Here is a 24889-nt window from a genome sequence, read left to right as displayed (position 1 = left end):
GCTGCTTCTCAGTGAGGAATGTAGGACATTTATCATGTAACATGGTGTCTTTTGTACAGTAAATTGAATGTCCCATTTTGATAAAATAGAATCCTCTCGCTCAATACACCAAAGAAAAGTAGAGGTTTTTTCACTTTAACATGACATTTTCCTTCTGTGAGTCACCTCAGCTGCAGAAGCATAAAGAGCAAAGGTCTGCTGTGTAATGAAGCTCGCTATTCTTGTAGTTCATGCAACAGTACAATATGATGAAGGCTTCTCAAAGTACGTTACCTTGGCAGTCTTGTAGATGCTGACTGCATTATCCTGGTTGATGAGCTGCGAGCAAATGAGTTCACAGTGTCTTTGTAGCACCCCCAGCTGGAACAGACTGGCAGCTGACAACAACTGCAGGAGAAATCACAAGAACGTGTTTACACTGGAGAAATTCAGTCTTCTATTTCATTCAGGACACATTTTTACCATCATTCTTTATTACTTGTGAGTATTTTTCTAGCTTATTTATCAAGACAGAGACACGTACTGTCAGTTGAGTCTCCAGTTTAGCCAAATTATCTACACCACATATCTGGAACTGATGGTGAAGGATAAAATGATTCAATCTGTCAAACATTCACTGCATTGTACAGACTGTATCCACTTTGACCTCCAGTGAATCGTGCGACGGTGCATGGAAGCAGTTCTACAATGCAATAGACCGATATAATGGGTTGTAATGTGGTAGTGTCAACTAAATAAATGTAATATAATGGTTTAACTGGGGATTTGCGTTATCACAAACTCACCATTGCTTTCAAACATTTTTTAAAAGCAACACATATACACATGTATACTGTATTTGCAGGGCTCAACCAAAAACTAACAGGCTACACAGTGAACAGTACATTGTGTTGGTGCATATGGAGAGGCAGATCTGGGCAAGAGATTGCTGTTGTTTGTTGTGTGTACCGTGCACACATTTGTCTCATACTCATTTTTTAGATTTTTTATCAAAAACATGCACTTTGCCGTACCAACAACCGTATTTCTTCATAAAAAATAAAGTTGTAACTGTCGAGATGTGATCATTTTATCTTGTGGAGATGTGGAACTAATAACCTCTGAGATTTCTAAGAGGTAAAACATCTCATACAACAATCCAGACAGATGGTGTGCAGTGATTCTCACCTCCAGCAAGTCAGGCACAACAGTTTTCAGTGACTCTGTTCCTCCACAGTACAGGTATGACATCATCATCTGCAGAGAAGTCAAAGGTTGCATTCAGGAAAAAGTCTTAGTTGAATTAAATAATGTCCTTGTTTTGTCATATGCAGTATGTCTGCCTCAAGTTTTTTTCCCCATCACTCTTGATTCACTGTCTCACAGCATAATAAAATACTGTGCAAAGTATTCATAACAATAAAGGAAATAAAGAGAATATTTGTTACCTGGAAAATGTTGTACTTGATGTCACTGATCTCGATCTCCTTGTTGGGGCTTCCATCTGGTCCGGAGGATGCCAGCAGAGACTTGAATCTAACAGAAAACAAATATTTCTCTGTTACAACTTTAAGGATTTTTTTCCTAAAATGTCCTTAAGTTGGTATTTTTCTATCCAGTGTGAACCTGACTGCGCTCACCTGTCAGAGGCTGTGATCAGCAGGACTCTGTGGCCGTAGAACGGTTTCCCCTCCACCAAAAATGTTACATCTGACATCTCCTGGTTGTTCAGGAAATGAGGGTCTGTGGGGAAACATATCAGCGGCTGCTTAAAACTCCACTCACAGCACAGCTTTCACAAGCCAGTCTGGACACTGGTCCTACATTATAGCTGCACATCTTAAGGAAGCTAGAGCTTTGTTCAGACAGTGTCTTGTATGCGGGCGAATCATGATAGTGTCTTGATCCTTACACCTGGCATTTGTAATAAGATTTTACCTTTTCATTCATATGCTACTGTAGCACTGGAACACTTATTTTACTCCTATCTGCTAAATAGAAAAATATCAGTTTGCATTTGTTCATACAGCCAGAGGAGAGGATTGCCTTGGCTGTTTGATACCTTGCCTCACATACAGACTTTAAAACCTTCAAAATTTGGTATCAGCTGTACCCATATCTGTAAAAGATATGTAATGCCATACCCACAAGTGATTGAATAGACTAGGTGATCCTTGAATGCAGTCAGTTTGTAGAAAACTCAATATGTGGTCACAGGTGTTCAAGCTCCAAGTGTGCAGGTACTGAGAGCCCGAAGCATCCTCATTGCATTTTGGCAAAAACAAAACCTCTTTTTTCCCCATTTTTGGCTGATTGTTGTATCTGGGGCCTTGTGGACAAATGCAACCTCCTCTCAGTATTAATTGTACAACCATCTAGAGCTAAAAAACAATTGATTAGTAGTAGTCAATGGAAATTATTCTGCAACTATTTGGATAATTGATCAGTACTTTAAGTAGATTTTAAACAAAATGTCAAATAATGCATCGTTACAGCTTCTCTATTGTGAGAAATTGCTGCTTGTATTTGTCATATTAGACAGTAAACTGACTGTCTTTGGGTTTTTGAGCACTGGTCAGAGAAAATAAGCAATTCAGGGGCTTTAGGAGATTGTGACAGTGGGGATTTTTCACAATTTTGTGATATTTTCTAACCAAACTATTAACTGATTAGTCAAGAAAGAAGTCAGCAGATTAATCAACACAAAAAAAATGATGTAAAAATGTCAACATAAAGCCATCACAATCACCTAAACACAGAGCTATGTGTGCTCATATACACATGAGAATCATAGTTTACTTACCTAACTGTGCTGAAAGAGTTGCCCTCATCCCAGGGATGGCTGGAAGAGGTGCTGGGCCAAAACAGTGACTAAAAATAGCCGCCAACTGCTGTATAATGGCATCATTCTGGAGGCAAGTGAGAGAACAGGGAGGAGGACGTTATATCACACATCTCGACTCATTTCATGCTCTCAACATGAAGAGGCAGGCAAGCACACACTGAGGTTTGTGTTTACCTTGGTGGTACGTAAGATGTTGAACATGAGAGGCAGGCCCATGGTGACCAGCTCCTCACAGTAGTCCTCTTCTCTGATCGTGGTGAACTCTCTGAGGAGTGAGAGGGTGACTCCCGCCCTGGACTGCTGCTGGGCACAGCGCAGAGATTCCAGCCACACGTGTAGTTTCCATGGTACACCTAGTTTAGAAGTAGAAAAAAAAAGTTGGGTTATTATGGCAAGTCACAATTAGAAATGTCAAATTCTTGTTTGATGTCTGATAGGTACCCATAGCCCGTAGCTCCATGGTGACATCCAGGTAGCCGTGCTCAGCGCTGTAGTAGCTGGCCTCTTGCAGAGCCTTCATCCTGGCCTTGCAGAGCCTTGGTATGCCCACCTCTGGCAGGGCCCCGGGGCCAGAGGAAGGGGTGGGGAGGGGGGAGAGAGGGAGGAAAGGGCAGATCACGGCCTCCTCACCTTCCACCCCCTCAGCTAAGATCTCCTCCAGAGACAGGACATCCTCTTTGACTTGCTGGGGCTGAGTCAGGAGCTTTCTCAGCACGTTTCTGACAAGATAAATGAGAGGAAGAAGGAGGGAAGAAAGAGGACAAGGAAGGGAAGGGAAGTAAACACGAAAACATTAATAAACGTCCCAAACTGCAACACATACATCCCTGTCTGTGACCCTGTACCCTCCTCTCTCATTACATAATCCGTCTCCCTCACTGTGGAATGTGAAGTGTTGAGTCTACATTGTGTTCACACATACACGCAGCGAACAGGTGGAGAGGTTTACGCTTCCAGTTGGTGTTTAGAGACAGATGGACTCTGAATAGAAGGGGGCCCTGAATTTGCTGTCTGTACTCTGACACTTTCAAGGTCTTCCATTTCACCGCACATAAAAGGAATGAATGTCTCCTTAAAGTTGAAATGCAGACTCGGGTCAAGTATGAGATAGTTAGCCTTGTTTCTGTGTTACTTTCTCCTCTGCAGTTAAGATGCCAAAAGCAGGCAGTTTGTCAGAACCTTACAGAGGCATCTGTTGACTTTTTCAGATCAGATTGAGAGACACACATACCTGTGTCCGTGTGCGGCAGCATGACTGAAGCAGTTCATGTCTTCATAGAGGGATGATGTAAGGGCATTCCCATCATGGGTCTTTGATAAGGGGTCTGCGCCTCGTGCCAGGAGCAAACTCACCATCTCATAGTTGCCTGGGAAGCAGTCACACAGATACAAATCCTAAACACATTTAAATGGAATATTATTACCAGTATCAACCATAACTTTGATGACTGTTTACAAAGCTATAATTTAAGTAATCTTTCCTCCATGTGTTTTTCTCCATGTGTTTTTTCCACTTTGTGTTTTGAATAATTAACACATCACCCTACAACTGTTTCCATATTTTAGGGTTTCAGTTTGATTGTTTATAGTGTTTTTATTGCTTATTTTTATAATTAATTAGTGCACTTTTACTTGTACATGTCTTCTTTCTTGGTTTACTACACTTACCACTGCAATGATTACATTTTACCGCAGGGATAAAAAGTTTTTTATCATGCTTTATTTTGCATTCTTAAAACAAGCAGACACATTCATATTAGGCACTGTTTACACACTGTCATTGGCTGCTATGTAGAGCATGTGTCTCTTTTACTACAGCTATGTGTGGCTTTTGGATGAGCCCGCAGAGGAATGTTGCCCAGAGGCTTCAGAACAACCACAGGCAGCACTCCGCTACTCTCACTTTGCCGTCATTTACCCTCCCGTGTCCTTGTTCCTCCTGCCGATGTGTCATTCACAAAACTATCCTGCGCTACAGTTGGTGGTCTATTACGCTACTGTTTTGGTGATTGATAAATGTGTGAGTTACTATTAGTTGACTTGCTGAAAGGGACAACAGCAGTTTTAAGTCATTCATCTCTTCAAGTCTCCCCTCTACAGACTTTCTGCCTGTATAATTTAGTAGTAAGTAGTAATTTGGCTGCCATAAATCAGACAGAGCACAGACCTTCTGTGCGTCGGACAATGATCTAACATCAGCTGTGCCTTGTGTTGTGCTGTGCGCATGTATGTCTTTGTGTGTGCACACACCTGCTGCTGAGGCCAGCTGCAGTGGTGTGTCTGCTGTGCTCTCTTGTCCATTGCGGACTGCGGCCCCCTCCACATTGGCCCCTGCATCCAACAGGAGCTGGGGATACACACCACATCTGTTATACTGTGCAATGTTTGACATCCTGTAACTCATTTATGGGCTGACCTCTGACCTCACATTTGTCACTCAACTTTTGAAAGTAAAACATCACATCCACAGTTAGCTCGGGACTATGCAGGACAACCTGCATTTATTGTGCCTGTATAGCAGGACATTTCCTCTAGTAAAAAGTACACAAAAGTACAGTCATGCAAATTAAGGGTGGTTATATCTGATGGTGGCTGTTATATGTGTGTATGTGTTTCCAACCTGCACAACGGAGATGTGTCCGTGCAGAACAGCGAAGGTGAGGGCTGCCCAGTGTCGACTATCAGGATGCACAGAGGGGTGCTTTGGGGAGCATGGTGGGACCTGGCAGCACAGGACAAATCGGCATTGCACACCAACATCAAAGTCATACTCTCAAGAAAACACAAATATTATGTTCACCACAGCCTCTGTGAACTCAGATGCTTTAAAGCTGATGCATGCACTGTGGGTAAATGTAGAACTTCACATGACGTGCAACATTTGAATAAATGTGTCCATATGTTGAAATTGTTGGAGCATATTTACCGCCACGTCAAGGTTGGCCCCGGCATCGATCAGCATCTGGACTAAGGCCTCGTCTCCAGCTGCGCAGGCATACATCAGAGGGGTCATCCCCTGTGTGAAGAAAAGACAGGGGTGCTCACATGAAAGAGGAGAAACAAATACATCAAATGCTGCCTAAAGTGATCTTTAAGAACCGATGTATAAAGCTGCAATATTCCTCTCAACACACATCATACATGAACTCATATTTTAGAGAGAGAGACAGATGTTCTGTACCTGGTCGTCCATGCTGTTGACCCCATCTGGCCCCAGCAGATCGATGGCTTGGCCGATGAGATCTGTGCGTCCACAGTTGAGCATCCGAAAACCCAAGTCTAGGTGAAACTTGTCTGTGGCGGCTCTGGAGTCCAGACGCTTAAAGGAGCTGAAGCAACATTCAGGCCTGATGGAGACAGAGGCACAAATAAAGAGTAAGATGATACCCTGTGACAGGTTACTGGCTGAGTCTGAGAAGACACACCTCAGGCAAAACACACACTGAGAGCTACAGGAGTTTGTTGCACACTGTACTTTTGCATCCGATGGTTTTCTTTAATTGTACACTTCATGAAAAGGTTAATGAGCCACATTACAGTCTGTGAACAGTCATTAATCTACTGTATACAGTGTGTAATTATTTGTGAGCGAGAACCAATTAAATTACAGGCCTACACACAACGCTGTCTTAGCAATTAAATTTTGTTTCTTTTTAGCTAATTGGAATGACCTCATAAACACACGCTGAAGATGTGACACTGGAGTCAAGAAAGCTAAAATTAGATATCGTCTGAAGGCGTGTGTAAGATTACAGACATTCAGAAATGCTGCTGCTGCTGCTGCTTATGGGTAGAGCACATGCCGCTGTGTGTAGTTTTAAGTGACAACCCTTGTGAGTGTGTGTGTGTTCTCATTTACTTCAGCTGTCTTGGTTCACAGTCCAGCCCTGGAAGGAGTAGCCTGGCGGTCTGCCTGACATCATCGCTATCCACCAGTAGACTTTTGCGATGCTCGGCATGAACTATGGCAACTCTCATCCACTCCATCAGAGGTGGCAGCAGCAGGAATGGCCTGAAAAAACAAAAACAAGAAATCAAATATTCCACATGTGACCATCTATATGCTTGGTACAAAAAAGGAAACTCCCTTCAACTATACTGTAGGAGAAGTGCACCGCAACATCTGTGGGGAAGATTTCTTCACTCGTGATTCAGTCATGTCGAGGGGGAACTCATAAACTGTCTTCATCCAGATGACTTATGTATGTCTGGCTGTACTTCCTTCCTCTCCCTGACCAGTGCACCGTGAGTCACATTTAAAGACACACACATACTCTGAGCAGAGTACCTCACCTCTACTAATCACACATATTTGCCGGCTTTCACACACCACACGCTCTTCCTTTAAAGTCATCATACGTGCAAGCAGACGCACTCAAGTAACAGATGTATGTATATATGACTAATCAGTGTTTATATGTCAGAGACCAGGTGGTGCAATAAAGCATCAGCTCTCTCTGTAAGATGTGATGGCAGATGAGAACAGAACTGTGACTTCATTTGTGCTGCGGTTTGACAAACAAGATACTGCAGTGGCTTCTGAATAATCAGCCTATTTTTAAACCAGCTGTAACAGAATAAACTACCTAAGGGAGATAAATAAAGGTGCAGCACCCTGGTATTGTTGTAAATGCTTTCCAGGAAAGAGAGAAGCAAGTGAAACTAAAAAGGCAAGGAACGGATTAAAATAGAAATGATAGACAGGACTGACCTGAGCCTGAGGAACAAGAGAAAATTATATTAATCATGGAGAGGCAGTGGAGTAAACATCAGCAGAGGGATGAAAGAGAGCACAGCATTAAGTCTGCTGTGGTATTTGTGAATGAGGCATTCTGAAAGTCATCTGGATTATTTGCTTGCTCTCTTTTTCCCTCCTCATTGTCCTCGTCTTTCTTCTAAAACCCTTTAGAAAGCGGTGGTTATGTGGCTATCTGCAACGCTGCAACTATCTGGTATTAATCCTGCCTTGTATGTGCCTTTCTCTCGCCATATGCGCCCACGAACAATGACACTTATTGTTGCTTTGCTTTTGATCCTATGGAGCCTCAGCCAAAGTGTGTTAATGATTGTTTAAACACTGTTTCTGTTATCACGAGTTACTAAGCAGCCTTTCTCCTGCTGTGATGTTATTCTTAGCAGTGGCTTCACCTTTGTTCTGAAGGAGATGCAAACACTCCGATGCATATCATGAATACTGATGGAGGCAAAAGCCTGAGCAGTATGCGGGCATATAGCTCATAGCTCTATAGTGTGCACGCTATAGGGATTGTAGTAACTGTTAATGAGCACTGGGACCCCTGCAGAGCCATTTATCCTCCTCACTGTGTTTACTTTACGCAGCTACCTGTGGTTTCCTATAGCACATCTCCCTCATTCATCAATGCTGTGTTCATGATGTATATCTGAAGTCACTTTACTGAAGTGGATCTGCTCCATTACATCTGAGGGTCAGACTTTCAATACCTCACTTAATGTGACAAGTAAACAAATTTAACAATTCAACTTTTTATCTGACTGAACATAGCAAATAAAAGCTTTTCCATGACTGCTGTTGTTAGATTCAAGCAGATATGATGATGAATCAAACCACTGACAATGTCAACTCAATTGAGGCCTTAAAATAGCTATTATCTAAATCTCAGACTTTTAGGAACCTGCTGATACCCTGCAATGTGTCCTTCTGTTTTATCTTGTAGCTATTCTGTCAGATGTTGCTTCAGTACTTTATCAGTCAGTGATCACTCAAGAGGAGGGACCATGCTGTCACCCAGGCGTGACGGTTAACAAGCAGACAAGGGACTGATGGGATGGAGGAGGAGTAGGCAGGGAATGTTAAATGGGTCTGAAAGGTGCATATAAGGAGGATTTGAGTGTTTGAGAAAACGGCTGGGAGGCAGGTGGGGTATGTCAAGATGAAGGAGGGGGCTGGGTGGCAGTTTGGAGATAGCGCCGTGGGTGTAGAGCGATAACAAAGTCCTGTTTTGGAGGTGAGGAGGGGCAGCAGGCTTGGGAATCAATGTCATACTCCTCTTAATGGGCTTCACTCACCACAAATTGGACTGTGTGTGAGTCTGTTTCGTTGGTGTGCGCACTCGTGCGTGTGTCTGCGCCTGTCTTCCTGAATGCCACGAGGCCTCCGCCCAGCTACTTTACTGCATTCTTGCTTCCAGGCACGCACGGTGCTGGCACTAATCCAGAACTAAAGCAGCTCCAATCAACCGTATCAAGCTTTTAACACTTAACGCTCATTGATCCATCAGAGAGATTTTCTCCGTTCTTCCCTTCATCAATCAGCATTTCACAGCCTTAGTTCTTGTGAGTAAAAAAAAACATAAAAAATCTAGTCTTTGCATAATAACCGAGGCAGTGTTTTCCTTTCAAGGCCTGAAATACTGGTTCTCCAACAGAATACTTTCAGCCGCGGTTTTATTCCAATTAACCTTTAATGCTGTATGAGTGTGTTAGGGGTGTGTGTGTACAAGATATACAAAAAGAGAGCATCGAGACAAATCAACTGAGGCTATGTATGTACACACCTTTGCCAGTGGCCCACAGCTGCACACAGATGGAGCATGTCTGTACCATCACTCACACAGCTCTGGCCCCTATACCACAAATCATCCCTCCTTCTTTCCTCAAACCCTTATCCCCTGATCTGAACTGCTCCCCTCTCTCACACACCTCCCATCTGACCCCTTTGTCTGGGTTATGCCCCTCAGCCTGAAACACAAACTTCAGCCGCGTCCAAGAGTCGGTGCAACATCAAAGCCGAGCCTCCTGTTAACACTGAAACTAGATAGCACTTCTGGCTAGCCTACTGACCCGACACGCTAGGGCTACACACTGAGAGCAGCGGGACGTGGACAAAAACTCTCCCACACATGTTCACACACATGAACATATAAACGTTAGCTCTGATTCATGGCGCCGTTCTCGCCACCACCTGGCTGGTCATAAAATGACAGTCAGCCCACATCGTGGTCAGGTGTGTTTGAATTCTAACCTGTCCGACATAAAAAGCAAAGGTTTTTCTCCCCAGGAGGCACCATCACATGCTACGCTGGCTCCATATGTCCTGTACATCATATATCCTGAAGCAACCGTGATTGAGTTCAACTTGTGAGAAACTTCAATCGGGTCTTAAAGCAGACCTCATCATGTGCTGCAGAGGGTCAAGGTTAACCACTGATCTAGAGTCAGATTACTCTCATAAAGGCTCCAGAAGGAGGGGGATGTAACCATATCTGATGTATCCGCGGTCAGACGTAAGCTCCACTGGCTACTTCTTATCACAGTAACACATCTATCCATTAGTGCTCCCTTCCATCCGCTGAAGGAGGCAGAAGGGTTGGGTTGGTCTGTTCTGCAGAGTGTTTGGAAGTGCTTATTTTGGGGGGAGAGTCAAGTGACTCTACCATTAAATAAATTGGTTAAGAACTTCCAGCACTAATAAAAGTTCTTTTTCTGCGCTACGACTTAAAGAGGAGTGTGAATGCAAATCTAAGAAGACACACAGCCACTGGTGTCTTCCCACCCGCACTTTCTGCGGTTTAATACTCCAAAACAACATCATTGGTAACAACTACAACACCAGGTTTTAAAGGATGTAAGTAAAATGACGTCTCTTGTAGTCTCCAGGATTCTACAATAAGGCTCTCACCAGACTCCCTATAATGTTTGATGATGTGGCCCACACAGATTCGGTGGTTTTGAGTTTCCACCAAAGATTTTATAAAGCCTTCAATAGAGGCAGAGCCAGAGAGATTGAGAGGCCCATTGTAGGAGAACAGTCTGTATCGTTACCAGGCGTTCACATTGTAATCACTACCAGGTTTGCGCTGCTCAACTCTGCCACCTGAGTCTGTCATGCATGCTGACATTAACAGACACTAGACACAGATGTGTGTAGGCAAACTGGTCGACGTCTAGAAAGATAGAAAGAAACTCGCAGATGTTCCAAAGTGTCCGGTATAACAGGATGCTAAATCACTTCATCCTGCACACATAAACCAGCCTGATGTACACCCAATATTAAAAACATCTGACGACTTGGAAGAAATAGCTGGGATAGTGAAAAGCGGGGTGTATGTTTGCTGTTCTGTTCTCTTTGATGCTAATGAGGAGCCCACCTTTGCTCACTCACACTGTGTCTGTTCATTATTAAATGTATGGAAGCCAGCTGGCTCTGAGTGCATACGTGTGTGTGTGTGTGTGTGTGTGTGTGTGTGTGTGTGTGTGTGTGTGTTTTGGTAAGAGACTTGGCTGATTTCATCACAAAAAGTTTTACAGAACTAAGATGCCTCATCATAACCCAACAATCACAAACACATGGATGTCTAGAGGTTAAAACATTACTAAGGGAGATAAAACAATCAAACATTTAACAAACTTACCACAGCAAACTGAACACACACACTATAGTGGGAGCTGTATTCCATTTGTACACTTGAGCGCTACCTTTAGACAGGCCTCCATACATCTGTTTAAAAAGTGCAATTAACCTTTACACATAGAAGAACAATTTCCACTGACATTTTTTAACATATGGTTTCTCTGTAACACACACACACACACACACACACACACACACACACACACACACACACACACACACACACTGAGTGTTTTTGCTGTGAGACCAGGACACAGATGTGTGGGTAGGCTGCAAGTGCTTTTCTCTGTCTCTCTCTATTCATCTCTGACACACACACACACACACACACACACACACACACACACACACACGCACTATTGTAACTAATAATCTTATCTTAACTGATGGCACATAATCACTCACATTTACTTGAACTACTGCCTAGTATCACCTTCACTGCTGATAACATATTGTTATGCAGCCCAAGTTCTCATCACTTGATTTAGGAAGAAAAGAGACATGACTCAGTTCTGTGTTACTCCTTGCTTTCCATGGAAACCCACCAACATAAAACATAATTTCACAAGAACAATTTAAAGCCAAGAATTACACAAGACAAATGCTTAGAATTATCAGGTATATTGCTAAAACCACAACACTGGAATTAAATGACTGTCCATATATTTTCACCCACTTGTCTTAGGACTGAAAAAAGACAACAATTACCAGGACTGTTCAACAAAGGCAACTCAGGAAAGATCTGAGGAGACCGTAGCAGAATTACAGACTATTAGCACCTCACGAATCCTCTTGAAATCCCCTAAATCACAAGTCTTCAGCCTAATTTACACTCTAAAGGTGCAATGAACCCCTCTCTCAGCCTAACATTAACACCTGGAGTCTTTTGCTCACCTGTAATTTACTCACAGAAAACTAACACTTCATTGACAAGAGGGCAATAGGATTAGCTGAGAAAGAGAGGTGGTCCGTGAAAAAGCTGTTAACTTCATTACAACCTGTTTGATAACTTCTGAGGGTGGATGTTAGTGTATTTGCAAGAGTGTCGGTGATAATCAAATTTTTGTCAACCTCGTGAACCAAATCAAATCCTGTCTAATTACAGATGTGATCAGGAAGCAAAAGATGCATGAAAGGAGGGATACTACAAAACAAATTTTCTGAGGGTGGATCCAAAACCAGCATTAGGAAAAAAATAGCCACCGAAGATTAGATCTGTTATTTCACTGCCTGCGATACACTTTGGAGAGCATCTAAAATGCTCTTGTCCAGTCATGCATGACTCCCACCTCTCCTTGCTGAGTGCCATGCGTGGAGGGTCTAAATTGGGATTCTCCATGGACTCCATTTGCGGGCAGCGCAGGAAGTAGTAAAGGGTGTGGAGGGCGTCCGGCGACCAGGACACAGGCTGTTGGGGACGGGTGTGACGGGCTGGGCTCAGTCCTGGGCGCACTGAGCTCAGGCGCTGCATGTGGTGCATTGCACGGGACACCAAATCACCTGGAACAAAGAAAAAAAGGTCAAAGTTAGATGGTTTAGTAGATACTTGTTCTAATGAATACACCAAGCTTGTTCATTTTATTTACTCAGTTCGTTAATGCAGTATCAAAGAACGCTGCAGTGGTATTTGCCAAGTTGCACATTAAAAAACTAACAGAGTTAGAGTGCTCAGTATAAACCCAGTGGGCTCCTAATCCAACTGGATTTCCCCTTTCCCTAAACCACTTACTTTCAACCCTCCTTTGCTCATTACCCTCGCTCCATGTCTCTAGTGGTATTTGCCATTAGCAGTGTCATTATCAGTAAGCACAGCCAGACGGCCAGTCCAAACAACCATTCATCTTTAATCATTGAAGGAGTTAATGGCCTAACAGACAGTTGATCACAGGCTCCAATGAACCGTTCAACTGTTTCTGTATTGACGTGTTTCAATCAGTGCACTCAGCCTAAGAAGGTGGGTGTCAGTCACATGATAAAAGCAAAGTTAAGATCTGTGCTGAAGTATTTGTGTAAAAAAAAAAAAAAAAAAATCAGGAATTTGTCTTGACTACCACAAAACATTACTGAGACAAAGACATAAGAAATACGCAGCTTATCAGACAACTCATCCTCCCACACTATGAGCTAACTGTACAACCATGTGCACTTGAATAAAGGCCACTTCACATTACTACATGTACAGTGTATGAAACTTTACTACCATGAATAGACATTAATAGATGCACAAAACACAAAAAGAGGGGGCAGGGCTGCAAGGAGTCGAGCTTTTAGATAACATCCTAGTTTGTGACCATGCGTGCCATGGCAGGAACAAAGTGGAGAGACAAAATATGAGTTGTCACAGGGAGGAGATGTGGAGGAGGGCCAGAGAGAGGCGCCGTGAGGAAGGGAGGCCAGGTTGAACTTGGGATCGTGTAACGCTCATTTAACATAATTACCCCTGGGTTAATTTCTAAGCAGATTACCGTGAGCGGGAGGCTGCCCGGGGGCCAAGGCTAGAGCCTCTAACAGTGTGAGTGTGTATGTGTGTGTCAATATTAGGGGGTTTGGGGTACTTCGAGGGGGGTTACATTGAGGTAGCCCTCCCGAAACAGACCCCACTTCAAGCTGAAGGGCCTCCTTTGTGTTAACCACCACCAGCAGTCCCTCCAGGAGGTCTCTGAGGAATTCTCGCCCAAGATGGAGAGCCTCTCCCTGGCTTTCTAGCCCATATTGTGCCCTGAGGCTAAACTAAGCTCCAGGGGTCAAGAGGATATGAAATAAGTCATTCTTAGATTACATCTTATATTGGAGTCTTTGTGGAAACCTGGGAGTCAATAAACTGTGACATGCCTGCCTTTTGAGGACATACTGACCAAATGTGTCTCTTAGGTCAAAGTTGGAAACTAATAAAATGTTTCACAGAATAAGACAATTAGAAGATGTTGACTGCACTGTCAGGTAATTAAGTACAAACATGTTTACACGTTTTTATTTGGACTCTGTGTGAACCCAGATTGCTGATTGGCTTTACAGGCTTTAGCACAAAGCTAATTTTATTTGGGCTAGTCCAATCCTGATCTTTAATATTTCCCTTACTTAACTGGATGGTCAAACACTCGTAGTTTCCCATAACTGGTGAAGACCACCACAGAGCTGAAAATGAAACATTCAAATGTGTATGAACACAACTTTAAGAGCCAGGGTATTGCTTACTCTACATTTCCAACAATTTCAGACATTTAGCTGAAATGTCCAGCACCCTGCCGTCCATTATACATCATGTTTATATATGCTGTGTGTTCCTGTGTCTGGCCAAGTCCAGTCTGGAGATCCAGCCCAGCAGGACTGAGTGGCTCAGCACAGATGCTGCTGTGTCTGCCTGGTCTCTTGGGCTCAGATCAGAGTGCCAAACCCTCTATGTTTTTGTTGTGTGTATGCGTATCGGTGAACACACGCCTGTGTGTGTGTTCGTAGGCACGAATGCGTCTGAGGGATGCCAGCCCTGCCCAGAACAGCCCAGCTTCGCACCACCAGAGGGATGTGGCACAAAGAGACCACTGAGCGAGCGAGAGAAAGAGTGTGTCTGTGTTTGAGAGTGTGTGTACACTTTCTTAATGCTTTACTAACGATGGCGGCGTATGAACGTGGCCTTGTGCTGGAGGAACAAATGGCAGAGTGTTAGCTCATTTGGAGAAGGAAACTTATCCTCGATCGCACCAACACTAATCTCCATCCCTCCACCTCTACCCCTGCACTGAAAACTTCACTCTTCACCTCTCTACCTTTCCATCATTTCCCCTGACCCCTACCCCCCACCACACACACACACACACACAAACCCTGCTCTGGCCACTATGTACTCCATCCTTACACTTAATCTCCTACCATTCCCACCTCCATCCCTCTACTCTCCTTCTACTCCTGTCTTTTTCTCACTTTTTAATGACCTGATTCCAGCTCTCCGTCATCTGCCAACTCCTCCAGAGCATCCAGTATAAACAAACATATGTACAGTAGGGTGTGTGTGCGTGTGTCTGCCTCCCTTGCTGTTTACCAACTGTATGTATGAAACATGGACATCTAGACCTGGAAATATTTTAGAAAGCCATCCAATCCATCGAACTCTAATAGTTGGAGGTCCCTAACCTGTCAACAGATTTACACTTTCCCTGACAAGCTGCTTATGTAAAGGCTCAGAATTGTAAAGAGACACTTCAATATAACGCCCATCACAACTTGACCCAATTTATATATAGAGCTGAAAATTGAACTTTGGAAAAGAGATGTGATTATAGCTCTTGTAAAATACCCAATAACCACACTACTGTGTCCATGTACCAAATAAAATATATCTACTGGCCAAAATTCAAACCTGCGGTCCTTAAAGGTCCAGTGTGTAGGATTTAGGGGAACAGTTTGCAGAAACTGCATCTTATATTTGTAACTATGTGTTTCTGTTACTTTAAAATGAGTTTAAAGTTTATATACATACGAAGAAGGCCCTCTTACACAGAGTCCGCAATGTTGTTTCTACATTAGCCCAGAATGGACAATCACACACTGACTCTCGATCAGTGATTCCTAACTGGTCCAGCCACAGGGTCCAGATTTCTCCTTGGTCATTTGTTCAAGGTCCACACAGTTCAATGTATTCAGGGTCATACTTGCATTTGACCATGTCATTGAGATAGTTTGTTCACTTGCGGTCCATTCAGAACACACTCAGGACCCACCAGTTGGGAATCGCTGCTCTAGATAGTGCTAATCATGTTTTGCGTTGTAGCTCTTCTACACGCTTGGCACACTGCAAAGTATCAGCTCTGCAACCGTACTGCTGGATGCCACTAAATCCTAAACACGACACCTTTAAAGAAACATCCATCTCTCTTGTAAACCACGTAACTATTCAGAAGAGATAAGATTGAGGGCCAGGCTTCTTTTTCCTCTGATAAAACAGAGAAAGTCCAGGTTACAAGTAGTTAACATACAGCCATGTCTTCTCTGTTGACTAACTTGACTGGAGGGATAAAACAATTGAGAGTACCATATAGTTTGTGGTGACCTGATGCACACTGCTAAGCAAAACAAACCTGGAATATACAAAAAAAAAAAATCACTCATTTTCACTTCACTCCCTAGAGCTTCATGTGTAGATAAATTGTTCCATTGCTTATTTTTAGAAGAGCGCGCATTAGATGACTTTCACAATAAGGCACACAATGGGGCTTAAAGTGATTTTTTTTTTTTTTTTTTTTTTAAAAAGTTAATCTATTATCTGTGCTTGAAATAACAGTCTTTGGCAGAAGAAAAAGTTTCTTCCAGTGAACGATGTGAATATACAAGGCGTGTTTAGAAAGTGTTTAGAAAATGGTCATGTCTTTGAAAGAATATGACAATGCGTTTATAATTTCTGGGACTTTTAACTTGTCTGTAATAACAAGAATGTTTTATAGCTTCACTGTTATTCCTTTATGATTGTTCAAAGAGCTGAGAGGAATTTAATAGATTAAACACATAATGTAAAGAGCTGGGAGGAATTTAACAGATTAAACACATAATGTGAAGAAAATCTGCTAATAGTAAGTAGATCCAGGACCACACACACTATTCTGATCTACTCGTACTCACTGAGTTCAGAAATGCTGCCCACACAGGTAGCCAGCAGGGACTGCTCCAGCGTCCTCAGCTCCAGCTGGGCATAGGCATCCTCCCTGCTGTCCACAGACGTCTGCTGGTTCTCTGTGTAGGGACTGAAATGAGCCGGAAGGGACAAAACACCTACCGAGACAAAAACAGAGAGAGAATGGCGTTTTATGATTAATATGTAAAGTTTGTGAGAGGGGCAAACAAGCCTCGATAACTTCAGCGAGCATCTATTCACACTGCTTCTGCAGAAGTCCCAGAACAGTTGCTGGTGGTATTTACATAGTGTATTTGTGATCCTGGTAACATGTAACCCACACTGCTGAGGGCAAATAAACACACAAGGGAATGTGAGCCTTACTCTCAACACATTCAGGAAAATAAACAGAGCGCACAGTGACATCAGGCTACTACAAACAAAACAAATGCACACTGCATCGGAAGCAGGCCAGGGCCCCACAGCGAGAAATATCAAGACAGACTAAGAAAGTTACAATTCAGTGTTACTGCAGATATTTATTTCTCTTTAAATCATGGACAATGTATACAACACACACATTGTACATGCTTGATGTGTAGTTATCATATCTGTAGATATTCGGCATAAATATGAAGAAACTAGTAAAATAAGAGATACATGATTAAGGCTGATATGACTACAGTATATGGCAACACGTCAGGGCGCCTGGTAGTAGAGCAAGCACTCCATGTACCAAGACTTGGATTCCTTTGCTGCATGTCATCCCCTCTCCCTCCCCCTTTCACGCTTAAGCTGTCCTATCAAATAAAGGCAAAAAGCCCCCCCAAAAAAATCTTTTAAAAATATGGGAACACTCAGTAAAATAAAGGTTTGCTATGGGTTCATATTCAAGATGTTATCAATCAACAGAGCACTAAAAGGGTCAAAGTCCACCAGAGGCCCAGGACCCTTACAACCCCTTCTCTGACCTTTATTACATTAACACACAAACACAAATGAAGAAACAAATAAATATGTTTAAGGTAAATAAGGAGGATTTACGATTGAGTTTGAAGGAGGTGAAAGGGGACAGATTTCCCTTTAAAGTACAGATTTGATCAAAAGGACAAGGAAAAAACAGAATATACTATAACCCTAAACAACTTTAACAACCATATCCTCCAAGCAATTACATTGTTAAAGAGGTACATTCTGACAGTCAATAATAGTGTAAGCTAATGAGCTGAAAGGACTGTTTCTACGACACTAAAACAATATGATTTCATGGCTGACATGCACTGATTAAATTCTTTTTTGCAGGGCTACTTCATGTACTATCATGGCTCTTGGTGTAACTACAGTCAATCTGGGACATGTGTGGTATTTCCTCTTTGAGCGGATCCTCTGGAGACCCTGTCAGCCACACAAACTGGATGCATACTGTTAAGGCGAGCATATGGAAATCTGCCAAAGGTGTATCACTTATTTCCCTTTATAAACTCAGATAGCAGGCAGATTGTGATACGCAGTGGTTAAACACCATGGTTTGCTCTTTTATTCTGCATGACAGCTGGTTGTCAAACTAATTGCCGGTGAGAAGATAACATCATTCTTACAGAACCTGAAGATGTCATGTGGCTCTTTCACTGCTGTAACCCTCCTGTGATTGTTGTTTTCTAGTTTAAAAGGAAAGAAATTGTGATGAGTGAGGGAGAGAACATAGACTGCTATTTTCTTCCTCTTTGTATCTCTGAGCTGGCTGTAAGTTCCCACACCCTTATACGCTTTGTCTGGAGCAATATGTGGTTGTGTAAGAACCACAGTGTGTTGTTAGCTACCGTACAGCTAGTCGATCTGGGTGAACACGGTTAGCTGCCCAAAGGTTAACCTTTATTTTGGCTTCGGTAGCAGGAGCGAGCTCTCTGCCAAGCCAGAGGAAATGAGTGGGTGATGGCTGGGGATAGAAGAGGAGAAATGGAAAAGAGGAAAGACGATCGGGGGCAGGTTTGTGATTTATTTACAAAGCCTGAGGAAAAGAAGCCTCCTCATCTCATACTCTCACTACTCCCCCAAAACGGAAAAGATGGGCTGCCATCCCTAAAATGACATTCCCATGTGCTTCCGGCAAGCTGTGTCCTCTCGTCGGAATCTGAGAGGAATACTGAAAAAAAAAAAATTCATATTACCCTGAAGTCTCTCCTTCTCAACACCCTGTGACACAGGGGAGATTGAGCTTTGAAGGAAAACAGAGCAAACTGAATCTGGGCAAAGGACAGAATATTTTAAGATACCTGTCTTGCCTATATAAATCTTTCTGCACTGCTAACCGAGTAAGGTATGACTAAATGTGCTTACAGTAAACAAGAACTGCACACAAAGCTGGAACAAGTTTCCAGAACGTACACAGGGAGTCTCCCAGGTATGCATCAAGATACTTTGTCTACCTGTAAATTCAGGTTCTATATTTGGCATCTAGTTTTTTTTTTTATCTTGTCACTCAACAGCAAGTTTACACAAAGCTTAGTAGAGGTGATATATGAGAGTGACAGTTATGACTTATTCAGAGCTTTCCCACGAGCAAGGGTGGAGCAGGAGCGTATGAAATGCTACATAACCAGCAACTGTGATTTCAGCACTTTTCGGGCATTCCGTATTGCAAAATGTGTGCTGGATAAACGGTATGTTGCAGTGGGTGGTTGTTTGTATGTGACTAAGAGTGGCAACACGAGAGTTGTCTGTCTGAGCTCACGAGCAGGATTTGCTCATTTCATGCTGCAGGGTTTATGTCCCAGAGTAAGGCTGTGTCTAATAGATCACCTTGCTGCACAAACACACTGCTTTGTCATGCACACAGCAGCAGCCATCACAGCCTAATTTGCAAAATGGCATCAACTGTATATGGACACAAGTACACGTAGGATTTCACAGTAACAGTAAAAGTTATCTATGGGACAGGTAGAGTATTAAATCACATGTGCTGCTGGATGGAAACATCATCTAGTGTGTACAGGCTGTATATCAACTGCTCTATGAAGACAGTGAGAGGGAAATATTATTGCAGAGAGTTGGCGATACATGATATGTTCACTTCCTAAAAACAGAGCCTAGCAGAGACGGAGAAAGTCACTTCAGTCCACAGTAGTGCTTCATAAATGAAAAACATATTGATAGAATTAAAGATACATTCATTCCAGCCTCAGAGTTATGCTGCCAAAGGGAATCTAGTCTCATGCAAAAAGTTTAACCACCCCCCACCCTCCACCCTCTCTCTCTCGTACCTTCTCTGCACCATCTGACTTGTATAATATGTGCTGACTCCCCGTTCCAACACAATGAAAACGGCTGCCTCTAGCAGAGCACCACTGCTACAAAAAAACATGCGCGTCAGACAACCAAATTGTACACAAGCTTCGACACATCCCTGTTCACTTGCAAACGCACAAACATACCCACACACTTGCGTCTCTGCATATGAAGTAAGATTGCGCTTCTTTGATGTGTCTCTTCAGGTATTTTGGTAATTATGATGAGGGCTTTGCTATCGCAGCTTGTTAATCATTTCTTTAAGTGACACTGAGTGCACATACAAAAGTGGGTGAATCATCTGGCGCTATAACATTTGTAGATCTCTTTTTACCCCATTAATCTCGAAAGGACTTGGACTATCTTCTCACTGAAAAAGAGGGGCTGCATTCTGTGTTAACTTCCCCATGTTCTGCATACTCTCCTGACCCGCCTCGCTGTGTATACACCACCATGTTTTATGACCACCATAACTACAGTGGCCTCCATGACGGAGGAGTGGGTGTTACTGTATGTGACATGTAATGTGAATACCTCATTCAGAGATGGCTTGATTCCAGCTTATGACAGAGAGACTCATGCTTCCTGAGGTATAAGAACCGTTTGGAGACATTCTGTCTCGGTGTGGGTGATGGTGTGAAAAAAATGAATGTGTCGGCAGGTGTGTGCATTTGTGTGTTTCTATGGGAGTGAGCAGTGGTGTGCAAATGAACACAGCTCAACTCTGACTCCCTGTTGTGTGATTCACCAAGAGCGTCACATTGACGTTGTCCCAGGTTTAAAACTCTACCAATTTGCATAAAATATATCAAATGGTTTAAAATAGAAACCTTATAATACCTGAAGGACTAATTAAAACAGTATAATGAACCGGTCTCAACAGTTCAGAATGCATTCAGCATCTGTGAAAGCACAGCTCTTCTTTTTGCTTCTGTAAAAATAGTCAATTAAATTTCCTGCACACAGAAAATATCACACTTTTAATTCTTTACAAAACCAAACATGTCAACCAGGCACTGATAAGATGTATTCTGCAGTTTAGTGTTATTACTTTTACAGAATAATCTTCTATATTTAGCATGCCTAAAATAGACCTTTTGTGAACAAAAGCAAAATCTTTAGAAAATCTCATTGATTCTGCCATATTCTTTCAAAGCTGTGGCAAATATTCGCTCACCACCACACTCTCAGCAGTTCCCACAGTCCCACCCCGTTGCTTGCTTCACCACTGAACCCCAGCCTGCGTCATTTGGGCCTGATGTAGGTCCACAAGCCAACCAGGGCCTGTCCCCACCACCACCACTAATATCACGAGCAGCAGCAGCAGCTTCAGCACTATATGCATCATTTTTCTCCAGCACTGGGGGAGGTTGTGGATAACACAAAGAGGATGGGATAAGAGCAGAAGCTGAGAGAAGGGAGAGGGGCCGAGGGTTGCAGAGCTTTGGCGGAAGATGAATGAGTCACGTTGAGGAGGGATATAACTGAGGAGGGACTGGGGAGGGGGGGGGGGGGGACGACGGACAGGAATATCTGAGACTTTGAAAAGGGTGAGGCAGGGGAAGACAAGTGGCACAAGGGATTCATTCTTTTGCGGCCGTTATGGTTCCATTTCTGAGGTTGACCCTGCAAATGTCATGTGGGAATGCAAGCTACAAATCACAGCTGAAATTTACCACAAAGCCTGTGGCAGTCCCCAGTTCATCCAAACTATCTCGCAAAACCATTATAGCTCCTCCAAGCTCAGCCAAGCTATCACTCACTATGATGTTGGACGCACTGCCGTAACAAGGTCAGGAAAGTCCAGCAACTACTTCTTTATTATGCTGTAAGTTTTTGAAACTTCGCCCAGCTGGGCTGTCACTCTCAATTAGGTGCTTTAATGAGTCATATCACATTAATAATATTGCCGTCAAATCAAATTTCAATCTATTGTAAGGAAATCGTAACAACTGTGAACTGCGACCTGCGAATAAAACATGCCAGGGAACACTGTGAGTTATCACTGCCTTAACCACAAGCCTCGACTCTCATTCTTTGTTGCTCTTGTGATAGCTCACGTTATCTCCCAATGTCAAAATTTGTTCTACTTGACTCTAAAGTTTTTGTTTTTGCACACAGGCTTGTTAGCAGCACTATGTAGAAAATATCCATGCTTTGAAGGACATTACTGCTTCTCATGCCCACTTTTTTCTGCAAATATTTGGAAGATATCGGAGTTTCACCTTCAATGACGGGCCATAAAAAACAGCTCTAAATTCTCAGACCGTGGCAAAACCTCACACCGTGAATTAACTTCAGATTGAATTTACAATTTCTAATCTGTTCAGGCACACTGTTCACTGTGCCAAGCTTTCATGAGTAAATATTAACATCGTGTTAATCAATGTTAATATAATCAGTCATTTTGCTGCTCATTACTGTTCAAAAGCCTTTCACTCAAAGGTCACTTTAGTCACTTCATGTTCGACATCAGTAGAAAATATTACGTACTTGACATGGCTAAAAAAGGAACAATTGCATGACTGTGATACATCAAAGGATATTTTGCAAAAAGTTAGGTAACAGAGCATTTCGCACTTAACAGTTTCCTGTTAAAAGAATCTGGTCCTTGAAAGCTTTTTTGTGTGTTGCCATATTCTTTCACACCATTTAGTTTCATTTGTTTCCACCAGCTCAGCTCTGATAAAACTGCATTCTTGGACCCTGATTGGTCTGTGTATGTTGATTTGTTTTGCCTGCCATAGAGAGTGGGTGAAAGACAGAAGGACATGATCAGCTTTGCTCCTGCTGTATGGTCTCAGTAAGCTGAGAGAAAAACCTCAGGTCTCAGGAGAGTGTGCGTACACACACACACACACACACACACACACACACACACACACACACACAGCAGTGAGCACCTGCCTTGTCTCCTTTAACAGCCTCTTCATTCATTACAGGGTGGATGGATCAGAGAGTCCGGGAAAAAGGGCTTCAAAGACACTTCCCCTGCCCAGAAAAGAGCTCTGATTCTGGGCCAGGAGGCTACACGCTAGTCCCTGTGTGGAGGCTGGTGGGTGAACTGTCACACAATAGTACAGTGTTTGACAGGGCTGTTATTGGGTGTGTATCACCCCCACAGTATCCTGATCTCCTCCATCTTTCAGAGAGTGTGTCTTTCACACAACAAAAGACACACACATGCTTGTGCTTCATTTCATGTCAGGGAAATCCATAGGCCAGATGTGATCCTTCACTCATAGGCCTGGCCTCTTGTTTTCCACACTTAAAGGCCCAAAACACCTGTTTTTCACACATCAAACCTCATCCACATTCTTCTCACTGTTTCTTTGAGACTGCGTACCACACACAGGTCTTCTGTTGAAGGCACTGAGCTGATTTCTAAGAGAATAACAGTGAGACTGATGAATGAACTTTATTGTATGTATGTCTCTCTGTAGAACTAGCAGAATAAGCTTTATTCACTTAGGCTAACTGTAGAGTTTCGTCCTACAGGGTTAAAAATATCCACGTTTGCTTGCTCTGGCGGTCCCTCGTCTCGTTTCTTATCTAAACAGAATTCATGGGGGACAGAGGGGCATTTAGAAACCTAAAGTGGTCTATTAGTATCTGGGCTAAAAATAATCATTCATTTGACAAGTTAGCATATAAGCGTTTCTTTTCAAAATACAAACTATGTGGATTTGGGGACGGACAGAGAAGCATTCATAAGCTGGAGCTGCTTACAGTACACTTGACCTTTCACTGGAAAATTCGAGTGAGCGATCCGAGATGTTTCTGAGCTAAAAGGCGTCACAAATACTGATCTCACACACACAACCACACACGCGCCTGTTCAAGCCTGATAAAATACCAGACCGTGATAGATAAGCGAAGTGGGGTCTGGTCGACGTCCCCTGACACCTCTGGTGACCCCTGGCTGCAAGGGGTCACGGGTCAGAGGTGGCACTCAGCTGGGGCTAAAAGAGGAAGTAACCTTATCAGCTGCATGAAAGGGGGCTTCCCTAAGTCACTGAGTGAGAACACCCACGCACACCATTAATCATTGCAAGACACAAGCTAAGATTGAAAGCGGAAAAGAAAGTTCCTATATTTGGTGAATGTGACAGAATCACATGTAGGGTTAAAAAGATTTCATGTGCCTGATCTGCCTGCTGTTTTCAGACTGTTGCTGTTATCCAGCATTAAGCTTTTGGCTCATAGAGATGTTTTCTAGGAAGTAAAACCACAAAGAAGGTTACAACTTAGATTTGAAAGTTTAAAACAATGATCTGAAAGTGTGAAATTCAGTTCCTGCCCACAGGCTTTAGGAAAGATTTTTGGATCTGTCCACTGTTAGAAGTCTCCCTGAAATCCCAGCGTGCAAAGCCACAAAGATTAGATCTGAATCTCAGCACTGGGTAGGCTGGATCTTTGTAGGAAGCATGCTGTCTGTGCTCAGACAGCAAGTTTTGAAATATTACACTGCAAGTTTTAAAGATCCAGTGTGAAGGATTTGGTGGGGGGGTATATTAGCAGAAATGGAATATAATAAGTATGTTTTTTTGTGTTTAATCACCTGAAAATGTTTACCTTAAAATTACCTTAGAATGAGCCCTTTATATCTACATATGAGGTGAGTCCTCCCATGGAGTTCACCATGTTGTTTCTACAGGAGCCCAGAACTGATAAACCAAACACTGTTTCTAGATAGGGTGATTTGTTTTTTTGCGTTTTTGCATCAGCCACCATAGTTCTTCGACACGCCTGGCACCCATGCAAGTTTCAGCTGGTTGTAATCTAC

At 42.9% G+C, this 24889-nt stretch overlaps 1 protein-coding gene across 1 annotated transcript in view; it reads right to left on the bottom strand.

Annotated features, from left to right (window-relative positions):
- Positions 1–24889, bottom strand: part of abtb2b (ankyrin repeat and BTB (POZ) domain containing 2b) — a 48600-nt gene that overhangs the window by 1266 nt on the left and 22445 nt on the right. Inside the window, exons 2-16 of the mRNA XM_049574620.1 lie at positions 16827–16976; positions 12506–12716; positions 6684–6836; positions 6006–6171; positions 5751–5840; positions 5445–5546; positions 5075–5171; positions 4056–4191; positions 3266–3543; positions 2999–3177; positions 2783–2888; positions 1620–1722; positions 1428–1515; positions 1168–1236; positions 274–387 (exon numbers count right to left, since the gene is read on the bottom strand). Coding sequence (XP_049430577.1) covers positions 274–387; positions 1168–1236; positions 1428–1515; positions 1620–1722; positions 2783–2888; positions 2999–3177; positions 3266–3543; positions 4056–4191; positions 5075–5171; positions 5445–5546; positions 5751–5840; positions 6006–6171; positions 6684–6836; positions 12506–12716; positions 16827–16976 — 2042 coding nt within the window. The remainder of the gene's footprint in view (positions 1–273; positions 388–1167; positions 1237–1427; positions 1516–1619; positions 1723–2782; positions 2889–2998; positions 3178–3265; positions 3544–4055; positions 4192–5074; positions 5172–5444; positions 5547–5750; positions 5841–6005; positions 6172–6683; positions 6837–12505; positions 12717–16826; positions 16977–24889) is intronic.

This window comes from Epinephelus fuscoguttatus, linkage group LG4 (genome assembly GCF_011397635.1).
Source record: "Epinephelus fuscoguttatus linkage group LG4, E.fuscoguttatus.final_Chr_v1".
Classification (NCBI taxonomy): domain Eukaryota; kingdom Metazoa; phylum Chordata; class Actinopteri; order Perciformes; family Serranidae; genus Epinephelus; species Epinephelus fuscoguttatus.
Note: the sequence above shows the minus strand (reverse complement) of the source record. Positions and strands in the feature narration are given on the sequence as shown.